General features: G+C 40.2%; 1 protein-coding gene across 2 annotated transcripts in view; it reads right to left on the reverse strand.

The window, feature by feature from the left end:
* Nucleotides 1-12,095, reverse strand: part of MTA3 (metastasis associated 1 family member 3) — a 137,805-nt gene that overhangs the window by 110,471 nt on the left and 15,239 nt on the right. For both annotated transcript variants that reach the window (XM_086460582.1, XM_086460583.1), the window contains exon 4: nt 4,367-4,493. In XM_086460582.1, coding sequence (XP_086316708.1) covers nt 4,367-4,493 — 127 coding nt within the window. The remainder of the gene's footprint in view (nt 1-4,366; nt 4,494-12,095) is intronic.

Here is a 12,095-nt window from a genome sequence, read left to right on the forward strand (position 1 = left end):
GCAGATGCATCTCATCAGGTCCCATGGACTTGGGCACCTTCAGGTTCCTTAGATGGTCTCAAATAGTTTCACTTGTAACTTGACAAGTAGACACTAAGGTAACCAGCCTTGTCTTTGAGACGCAAACGAGCACATCAGCTTGTACTGTACCACATGCCATCACTCCAGAATGGCACTACACTGAGCTAGGCAATTGTACCTTCTTAAATACAATGCGTTGCAGGAACATTGTGTCCACAAGGCAGCGCTACCATGTTTAATTATTACTACACTACCCACTTCTAATTCTTTTCTAAATCTGGCTTTTTTTTTTTTTTGGTGCCAAAACTTATACCACCTCCCAACGCTAATAAAATGGCATAGCAACATTTAATGTAAAGGGGGAACAAGATGAAGTCTAAAAAATCTCAATATTTATAAAAACCAAATTATATCTCAAGAGAGTTACACATATGTGTATATAGCAAAATATATGTATATACATATATAGCAAAATAAAAAGTATGAGAATAAAGAATGAAACTGTATTTCAGTAATTCAAAAGCAAACAAATTATTCAAAACTCAACATTACAGACCAAAGAGCTTCAGAATTAGACTTGTACATCAAAGAAATCTAACCTGATAAAATAACTGCAAGGCTTCTCAACTCTAAAGTAGTGGCACCGGCTGTATATATGAGACATTACTGTATTTGTAACTGAATTAGAATAAAAGTAATCTCAGTCACAGAGGGGTTTGGGGGTGGGGGGCAGCTGTAATTTTCACAGCCATTCAGTTTAAAAATCACAAAGTTCAGAAAAGAAAGACAAAACATTAGCAGTAAAAGTATATTAGTAAAAAACAAATCAAAACATACCACCCCAGTGAAGTTCTTCTATTCCCTTAAATCACAAACAGAAAGGCAACCAAACTCAGTTTCTTTTCTTGGCTGAAGATATGAGTAAAAGTTCAAGATCTGTAGCTGCCAAAAGCAACTATAGATAGTTCAGCCTCCTCCATTCTCTTAAAATCACTTTTAGCTTTCTCTTCTTCCAAAGGGACTGAGCTTTTGTGTTCTTACTCTTGAGAGAGCTGATCTCCATTCTCCACTCTATTCCACTCCATCATTTATGTTTTCCTGTAAATCCACTTGTTCGTATCTAGGGGCTAAAACTGCAGGTGGTAAGAGCAAAGGCCCACACAACGGAGCTACTCAGACTTTTATTGCATGAGTACCTGCTTGCTTTCTATACGGAGACGACCGGCTTGGTACACCAGCGTCAGCAGTGAATGTCATCTACCCTGACTTTAGCAAGGCCTGCACTGTGTTCCCCAGCGTCTTTTAACCAGACTGGTAACATATAGACTAGGTAAGTAGACAATAAGCTTGAAAAAAACCTAGCTGGACCAGCAGGCTGAAACGGTTGTAGTGAGTGGTACTAAGTCCAGCTGGAAGCTGGTTAGTGGGGTCACCCCCAAGTGCTGATACTGGGGCCAAGAGTTTAACATCTTTATTAACAATCTGAACAAGTTACCCAAATACGCTTTAAGCAAGTCTGCAGATGATACTAAACGGGATTTGTTCACTCTCAAGGTATGACTACTAAGGGGAGAAATCCTACCGCTGTCTTCAGTTACCTAATGAAAAGATATATAAATAAGACAGAGGCCATGCTCCTTTCAGAGAAGCACAGTGATAGGACAAGAGGCACTGGACAGTAAGTTTCAACAAGGGAAATCCCAACTAGATGATGGGGAAAAAAAAAATTTACTACGATGGCGGTCAAACACTGAAACAGACATCCAGAGAGGCTGTGAAATCTCCACCCCTGGATATTCTGGAGTAGTGACAGGACAAAGCTGGAGCAGTACTGCCTTCACATCTCTATCCTCTTTTACCGGACAAGCTAATTAATACAAGAAAACTACCAAGAATCACAGAATCTGAACATTAATAAGCTAAAAAGCTAAACAAGGAAAATTTTGCAGTGTATTTTCCTTCTTGTTTCTTTTTAAAATAGTTAAAGATTGTTAAAACATCATTAGACTGCATAAAGCTTGTTCCAGCATTCATCTGGTGAAGGTCCCAGTAGCACGTGACAGCACAGCCCTACAGCATTCACCTGGTCTGAAAAGCAGGTGCAAGTCATCACTCTGCATTTGCCTGCTGTGCAGTGCTGCATGCACTATGAATTCTTGTGTTTTTCTGGCTTCTTTGTGAAGCATGTACTGGAGAGCCTCTAGTGTATTTGCTCCCCAAGTTGTGAGGTGAGAAGACATTTACAATACTTCTTCTATGTAATCTTCTCTCTACGAAGAGAATACCTTTTTTCGATAACTAAATGTCAAAGTAAGTAAAAGAAACTGTGCAGGATTATTATCTCTGTGCTGCAGTTACAGAAGCAGAGATTTGACAGTTAAATGACTTTCTCAAAGTCAGAGAACAAGTAGCTGAGTCAAACACAGGAAATTAATACAAAAATTTCCAACTTCCAGTTTTTGTGTTGGCAGTGAGAAAGGTAAGCTGCACATTTGCCAATGAGAGAGAAGATACATATGCATGTACAAAGTCCCTCAGGGATGGGACCAGTGTTGTTTAATATCTTCATTAATGATATTGACAGTGGCATTGAGTGCACCCTCAGCAAGTTTGGTAATGACACCAAGCTGGGCAGAGCAGTTGATATGCCAGAGGGACAGGATGCCATCCAGAAGGACCTGGACAAGCTGGAGAGGTGGGCCCAGGTGAACCTCATGAGGTTCAACAAGGCCAAGTGCAGGGTCCTGCACCTGGGCTGGGGCAATCTTCAGTATCAATACAGGCTGGGAGAAGACATGCTAGAGAGCAGCCCTGTGGAAAAAGACTTGGGCGTACTGGTGGATGAAAAACTGCACATGAGCCACCAGTGCGCAATTGCAGCCCAGAAGGCCAACCGCATCCTGGGCTGCATCACAAGAAGTGTGGCCAGCAGGTTGAGTGAGGCGATTCTGCCCCTCTACTCTGCCCTGGTGAGACCCCCCAGAGCACTGCATCCAGCTCTGGAGCCCCCAACATAAGGAGGACATGGACCTGTTGGAGCATGTCCAGAGGAGGGCCACGAAAACGATCAGGCGCTGGAGCACCTCCCCTACGAGGACAGGCTGAGAGAGTTGGGGTTGTTCAGCCTGGAGAAGGGGAGACTGCGAGGAGACCTTATAGCGACCTTCCAGTACCTGAAGGGGGCCTATAAGAAGGCAGGGGAAGAGCTGTTCACAAGAGTTTGTAGCAATAGGACGAGGGGTAATGGTTTTAAGCTAGAAAAGGGTCGATTTAGGTTGGACATCAGGAAAAAGTTCTTTAATACAAGGGTGGTGAATCACTGGAACGGGTTGCCCAGAGAGGTAGGGGAAGCCCCATCCCTGGAGACATTCAAGGTCAGGCTTGATGGGGCCCCCAGTAACTTGACCTAGAGATGCCCCTGCTTATTGTAGGGGGGGTTGGACTAGATGACCTTTAGAGGTCCCTTCCAACCCAATACATTCTATGATTCTATGAAAGTGTTTCTCCAGTTGGGGCATATACACTTTTTTTTTTTGGTAGCTTCTAGTACTTTATGGTCTGAAACGGCTGAGGAGAGCTAGATGTAGTAAGAAAATGAAAATTCCTTCAGAATGCAATGTAAGAGCCCTTGTTTTACACTTACTACAGTCTCCCCATCACTGTGCTCTTTCTTTTCCATTTCTAGGTACATCATACCTCCTCCAACACAAAAAGAACTTGCTGGACTGCTAAATAGGAGATTACATGAGCATTGGCATCATTTACAGAAAGAAATCAACAAAGCCTTTTTGAGCTTTAGCAAGCCTCTTCCTACATTAGGGCAATTTAAAACAATACTTGAAATGCTTTTGCAACATTTAGCCAAATTCAGTTGTGACTTCTGCACATTTACTGAAGTAAGTTGGGCTAATTTTATTTTTAAATGCATGCAGCCCTAAATTGCAGATCTGACCACTAAGTCACTGTCTCCTTTCCAAAATCATCTGTGGTTTCCCTGGGCAGACAAAATGGTCAAAGATCCCCTGGCCAGCAGATGGATAATTTAAAAAACCCCTAACTCTTGCAAATTAGGAACAGAGCGGCTTTACACCACATTATCAGTTGATGCTCTAATTGACGAGCCAGAGCTCTGAGACTCTTGTCCCTCCCAAGGCTCAAACACACGTAACAGAAGGAAAACACAAAGGCAGTGCCAAAGCAGTTCATGGAACAACCTGCCACAACTTAGCTGTGGTCAATCGCACCCTTTTGCAAGACAAATGCTTAAGTGTTCAAGCAGGTGGGCTACTGGCAGGCAAACCACCTCAACAGAACACAAAGATAAATTATATTTACTTTTTCTTACCTGATATGCGTTGCCGGAAGGGACTCATACTGCCGAGAAAGGAAGAGCTCTCTGTGCTTCAACTGATGTTTCTGTTTATCAGTCAAATCAACCTCAATTGTAGTTTCAGACTCTTCTTCAACTTCTTCTGCAGAGAAGCAGAGCGTAGGTCGAAATTAACTCTGTTGCATAACACTATTGAAGCCATTTCACTTGACATCCCCCCCACCCTTTAGCAACCTCCCTTAGTATTTCAAAGAAAAGATGAGTTTAATGAGACTACAGTTTATGTAACTTGACCGAATATTAAGTATTTTGAATTCTGTAACTTCTACTTAAACTCTTCAAAAAATTATGCTCCTCTCCTACTGTACTACGCATTGATGTCTTTCACACAGATGTAAGAACAATCCTGACAACATTACTCATTCTTTTTTTCATCCTCTTTCACCTGCTTTTTCCTCTGAGGGGGCCTCTTGCTTGCTGACCAGCTCTGAATTAGATTTAAAATTATTTCTATTTTAAGCAAGATAGCACTATTTCATCTAGGAGATAGAATCTATAATAGCAAATCATAAATTATATCGTTATTTTTGAAGGATATATTCAGTTGAAAACTATATTTTATAGTTAGTCTAATCCAAAACTCTCTAGTACTACCTCACATATGATAAAACCAAGGAAAATCATTCCCTTTTGAAGACTTAAGCCAACTATAAACCGGGCACATAAAGGAAGAAATAAAAGCAGATACTAGAAAGCATCACATACAGAGTTAAAAAGCAACATTCACAGTGGTTACTAACATGTCATATAATGACAGGCTCTCCAAAAAGGCTACCGTGGGACCTTCACGGCTGAAATCGGCCTTCCTAGTGGATTCTTGGGACACATAGAACTTGAATCTATACTTGTTCTAGCTTCCCAGAAAGGACAAAAAGTCTCTGTGAATGCTGTATGCAAATACAGGCACTTAAGTAACTTCTCTAACACTTGGCAATTTTCTGCCTGCTAATTATCCATCAGCTGCAAATAAAAGTGTACTTTACGTCTCAGAAATTAAACAATGAAACCTCTGCATTAGGTAGTATTTCACACGACTACCTACAGCAGATCACCTCATCCACGCTTCCAACAATAACCACTTTTTACAAACAACCTACAGACACTATCTCAAAATGAAGCCTGCCTGCATCCTCATAGCAACCACAGTTCTCTCCAAATGCAACACTCCGTTATTTCATTTTTTTAATGATGCCTGTGTGTAGCTCATTCATTTCATATAGTTCTTTCTGCAAAAGGGGTAAAAAAAATACACTCTGATATAACCAACTTCTTCAAATCCAATTCCATCCACTTTAAGTCTATCTTGCTGTAAATCCCCTCCCAGTCAACTTCCTCATTTTGGCATGTTTTGTGGGAAGATAGAATAAGAAAAACAAAAATGAAAACAAGACTCCTCCCAGCCTCACCTGACACCCCACAGCCTCACCTAACACATATACAGGTTCAAATCAGACCACAACTCAATTCAGAATTATTGTGGCATCTATAATGCTAACAATAAATAAAGCTTTATAAAAAAAAAAAATCTGTGCAAAGGCAAAGTTTTTTTTTAATTAAGCAGGTAATAAAAAATAGGAATTAATGTTAAAAGGTTTAAGTTTCAAACAATTAGTAGCTACAACTGTTTATTAGAGTAAGTGACCAATTTGTATTTCAAAGTTCAAGAATTAGTATTTCTTCTTAAAATACCAAGACATGCCAGTCACTGCTGTATTGGTTTGGTTTTGGTTCGGGTTTTTTTAAATAAATGTACTGCTTGGAGTACTCTATACGTCCAAAGTTCTCAGCTGGCTATTTATTTCCTCTCTATTTCCTGAAAAATATCAAAGCAAGGTAATCTTGTGTTATAATCATCTGAAAACAGCTGACAAAAAGCAGTCCATTAGAAAGCAATTTAGGTATCCAAACACAGGTGTCTGGGACCATTTTAGATTGACATATTCAAAACATCTGACTGCAGATATGGCACAAAACACAGGAGAATATGTGCCATTTTAAAGTGGCTGCAGGGAGCCAGAGATGATACTCCAGAGATTAAAACGGCTTTAGACACCTGCGCTCAAGTATCTTAATAGCTCCCTCAGACTAAGAATTTAAATGGAAAAATAATTAAAAAAACCCACCTTTAATTATATATTTATTGTACTAATCTTTCATAAGCCAAGAAAGTGTGGATCCAAGAACCTGAAGCTGAAATTAAATCTCTTACACATATTGAAATTAAATCTCTTACACACATCTCTTAAAACATTCCAAACCTAAACATGGAAAAAAACGTAACTTTTTCTGCTGTATTTTTAGAAATGAGACATACATGTTTTACTCACGATGATCAGACAAGCTCAGTAGTAAGCACAACAAACCATGGCCAGACACAGACCAGTTCCACTCCTAACACAATATAATTTATCACTAGGATACTTTTATAAATGTCTTCAGTATTCTAATATAAAAACAATGCTAACAGTAGGATTAGCATGTAGTAAAGCAAGTAACAGTTTGCCCCACCAGTAAGACAAACCTGTACCAGGGAAGGAAACACTGGATAGCGTGAAGAAGTGAGAAAAATAAATTTGCTTGATGGCAAATACAAATACAAAACCACTTTGCTTGATGGCAATACAAATAATTCTGCATCTCAATAAACCTTTATACAGCTGCTTTCGAACCAGGGTTCTGCACAGATCAGACCTTAACATCTACTAGAAAAAAAGCGGTGACACTACTTTTAGAGATCTCTTCACCTTTTTGACTGATTGGCAGCACATGTGAAATTTAATTTGCCATCAAAGGAGAGATTATTGCTGTCAAAAGGAGTGAAATGTCAGGTGCCTACAGGAAATCACAAAGTAGCACTAAGCTGAGCGCATTTTCAGCACTCAGGAAGAGAGATTAAGCAATGGCTCAGAATGAGCAAATATTTTAATGGAACAATATTGTGATGACATACACAGACCCCATTGTTCCAAGATTAGAGAGAAAACAAAATTCAATTTAAGATCGGTTAGTTTAAAAATATTTTGAAAGCCTTAGGTGTGACTACAAAGATGAATACAACCAGTTTTTGAAAATGTCACAATTCCCTTTAGGCCTTGGGAAAAGTTTAAGATAATGCTGTTTTGTAGTACTTTTCCTGGTTTACAAGAAATATTTCATTATTCATATGAAAAATCTTGGACAGCAAAAGCAAGGATCTCCAGCGAGCTTTTAATGCTTTAGGTCTATTTACAATACATGGGTTTTCTAATCAGCAATTGTAAATATTTACTTTGATCCTGAAAACCACAATGATCTGTTGATACTTTCAGTGGCTGTGCTGCAGACTTACCCTTTCCCTTTTTCCCTCTGATGTAAGACAGACTTCACTGAATCAATCAAGCAATGGATACTGGGAAGAAACTGTAATCCTCACTCATTTTACATATGCATCACCACTTTTTAAAAGATGATGAACTCTTCCCCCTCCCCTTCCATTTCATTGGTGGGATTTACTGAGAGAAAACAGTGGTGTTAGTGAGTGTGAGAAGATAACTGTCCATGCCACCTGAACTTTGTATGCGGTGTCTTTGTTTACAGTTAAGTAATGTGATGACTCAAGCTTGCCACTAGGAAGAACTGCTTGTTTTTACAACTAAAATCAAAATAAACTGAGGGAAAGTCTCCAGAAACACAATACTCCCATTTAATATAAAATGGTTTAAAAACAACTGGAAAAAAAAATCCTGAAAGACACTTAAAAGGTTTAAATGTGACACGAACCACTCTATAGTCAACCATCAGCTAGCAAGCAAGTTAAATTCCTGTAACATAACACTCTTCTTTAACTAAGTCAAAATAACCCACCACATGCTCCTCTTGTCTACTGCAACAGAAAGCAAGAGAGATCAGCTTAAACACTGAAGGCTATCTTCAGGGACTAGGACTGAATCTTCAGTTTTAAAAGGAAGAAGAAAGTTCTCCCTCTATTGCCACCAAACTGCTGACAGCATTATTTTCAGCTAGAGGTTGGCTGGATCACAGAACCATGGAAACACAGAGTAATTCAGGCTGGAAGGGGCCTCGGGAGGTCTCTAGTGCAAACTCTTCCTCAAAGGAGGCTCAGCTGTGAGGTCAGCCCAGGTTACTCAGTATTTTATTCAGCTGGGTCTTGAAAAACCTCTGAGGACAGAGACCACATAACCTCTCCAGCAACCCAATCATGGTGAAAAAGCTTTTTCTTGTATCTTAGCTGAGTCACTCCTGTTTCAATTTAGTCCTGCAAAGAGTCCAACTCCATCTTCTCTATAACCTCCCCATGGGCACTGCAAGTCCATCTCCTCTCCAAGCTGAACAGGCCCAATTCCCGCAGCCTCTCCTAGCAGGTCAAAGTGCCCATCATGGTGTCCTCTGCTGAAGTCACTCCAATTTATCAGCAACTTACCTGTATGAGGGGCTAAAACTGGATTTGGTACCCAGATGTCATGCACTGATCGGGGAGGATAATCACTTGCCTCCATCTACTAGCTATGCTCCTAGAGACACACTTCAGGATGCCACGGGTCAAATTCATTGCCAGGGAGCTGCTGTGTGCCAGCACTCCCCAGGGCCTTTCCTGCAGTGCTGCTCCCCCAAGCCCCTCCATTCTCAGCCTGTACCCTGCCAGGGGCTCTTCCTTCCCAGGTGCAGGACTTGGGGATTTATCCCTGCTGAATATCTTCACGTTCTTGAGAGACCACTCCTCCTGCTTCCTAGGAACCCTGGACTACCAGCCCTTCCCTCCAGCCTATCACCTGGTCATCTCCCCCAGTGTGGTGTCACCCGCGAACATGAGCAGAGTGCCCCATGTTGCCTGCTCCAGTCACTGATAAAGATCCCTGCACAGATCCCTCTGGGACTCCACAGACAGTGTGAACCCTTAACCACCACCCTCTGACTCAGACCATGCAATTAATTTTTTATTCATCTAGTTGTCCTCAACCCAGATTAATTCCAATTCCTTGGCCTGGTGTGCCTCCCAAAAAAGCTAGTGCTGGCAGAAAAGAAAAAAGCAGGAATAAGAGACATAAACTGGGAAAACATGATGGGAAAAACCAAGACCACTCCTTTCAACAGCAGCACAGACCAACACTGAATGAAATCAGCAGTGTAATCAAAAACTGAGGTGCAGTAACTTCCTACCCCTTAAACTTAATTGCTTCCAATCTGAAACCATATCTCATCTTAACTGCATCCAGCTTATGCAAGCTTAGATGGAGAGATTTAAATCACTACCAGTTTGGGGAGTCGCAGCAGTTTCAGTAAGTTTGTTAAAATACCTTTAAAATTATATTAGATCAGTGTAAATTTCAGTTCAAAGAATGCCACTTAGCCTTACTTTCAGAACAGTTTCTAAACTTTCTCCCTTTCCTGTATACCTTTTTCTTCTATACTCAGCCTAAAAACCTATATACATCATAGCTGTCGCCAACCTACCTTAAAGCCTACAGATAAAAGCTGAGAGTGCTGAACAGCAGCAAGTTTACCACACACATCAAAGGAAAGTCGGCTGTAAGTCTCTCTTAAGCTTAGCTGGCTGTGGCAAAAACATCAAGTGCGCATTTAGTACTTAGATGTTACAGCAGTGAGAATTATAAATATAGATTTTGGGGGAGAGGGAGTAAATCTATTTGCTGCCAAATGCCACAAAAGGTAAACATTAAGTCTAACCTCTGAACAACTCTATTCAGACTGTGAACGAAGAGCTCTCTTCGGTGAGCAGTTGGCCAATCTGCTCATCTGCATGAGGCTTCGTGCCACATGTTGTGTTGCACTAACTTAGTTGTGATATTTAACCCCCTAGTGCTGTAGCAAAGCAGTTTAATCAACTTTGTGACCTAGACTATGCATGGTTATAGTGTCAATTTGACTGAGAAAGTGTTTACCAAAGCTGAATTGATTAGCTCTACTTACACCACATCTGTTGGTACAGTGTTCAGATGGCTGTTAGAATACACAACATCAATTTGATATTTGCTGTTACTGTCAGATAGGATTAGAAATCTAAAGCACAACTTGCACAGATTATGAGTCATAGATAGCATATTACTACCAAAAGTGTGAATATGAGCATTTCTGCAGGTAGGGGAAAAAAAAAGAAAAAAAAAAAAAAAAAGACCGATCAGTTGTTTTTACAGGGAACAGGAGTGGTTTTAATTCCTATTGGTTAGCACAGACATACACAGGGCCTTTAAGTGGTTATACAGTTTTCTTACACAATTATTCAGGTGATCCTCCCACACTACCTCATCATTATTTTTCTAAAGGAGGTCACAAAACAAAGAAATAATTACACTGCACAACCACTAAGAACTAGTATGCCACACCTACTCTTCAATAATAAAAATTATTTCCAAAATCATGCAAAAGGGTTTTTTGAGTACTTCCAAGTAGCATGTTACAATAATAACAATCCCTAGGATGGCAGTCAGTTATAAGCAACTGGGTAACTATCTCATTTTTATCATAGGCCTGCAGCAAAAATATTTAACGAAAACTACCACAGTTTTCATTACCAAAAAACTCTACCTTCCAAAACTCGATGGATGAGTTTTTTAGATAACTGGTTTTGGAGACTTTTGAGAGCAAGGAGCTCGTGGGTGGAAGGCAGGGGAAGGATTACCTTCATGAGTAGTATGAATCACGATGTGCTACGTTAATGAAAATACCCTAATAAAATTAATGCAACACGAACAAATGCAAGAGCAAGCACTACAGGTTTTTAACCCTATTATTCAGCACTGCAAACTAGTTTACGACAACACTACAGAACAGAAGGGTCCCATAGAAGCCTGAAAACAACAGGCAGGCAATGGTGAAAGACCTGGCAATTCTGTATCATAAATCTAAACTAGGTTTTTCCCCTCTATCCCCCCTTACCTGGTTTCTGTCTCACCTATTCAATCACAAACTCTTCCAAATGAGAAAATATCTTGTAAAAAGGCTCAAAATGCGCTTAATCATTAGTACACCTGTACGAACTGTAGCAACCTGTTGCAGGATGTGTGAAGGAACAGTCCTGTGAAATACTTCTTTTAACAGCTCGTTAGTAACAGCAAGCAGCAGACCCAAAGTTGTGCCACGGACACAGCTACTGGCAATATGACGAATATTTCCAATGTCCAATCCCTGGTATCCAGCTCATCAGCTGAATCAGAAGCCAATCAGCATTTTTTCCAAAGTGTAAACATGTTTAGAGCTGTGGTGGGAAAGAAAGTGCACAGTTTTCATTCTACCCTCAACTCCAGGCTGGCAGACAACCCACAGAGCAAAAGTGCACACGAGGAATCTGACATTGCCCTAGAAATAGTTTTTTAAAATCACCTGGCTCAAGAAATACAAAGGCTATCTGCAACAGTGCCATGTAACCTGCATGAACAGGTAACACGAATAATTATTAGACCTGATTTTGAGAAAAGGGAGATCTGTATCTTCCACTTTCATGAGACTGATGCTATTAACTTTCCCCATCAGTTGAATTTTCACCATTTCCATACAGACCTCCTGCTCGTAACATCTTGTTAAAACAAGATGGCATTTTCCTTAGAATAGGCAACAGGAATGTCTGATCTAGTTAGTGTACAAGTTGTATGGTTGCCTCTCCATAACAAAATGCAGTGTAAATATTTAAAAAAAAATAAATGTATCATGTAGAGACCTAAGAACACCA

This window comes from Leptosomus discolor, chromosome 2 (genome assembly GCF_034619465.1).
Source record: "Leptosomus discolor isolate bLepDis1 chromosome 2, bLepDis1.hap2, whole genome shotgun sequence".
In the NCBI taxonomy this organism is placed as follows: Eukaryota; Metazoa; Chordata; class Aves; order Leptosomiformes; family Leptosomidae; genus Leptosomus; species Leptosomus discolor.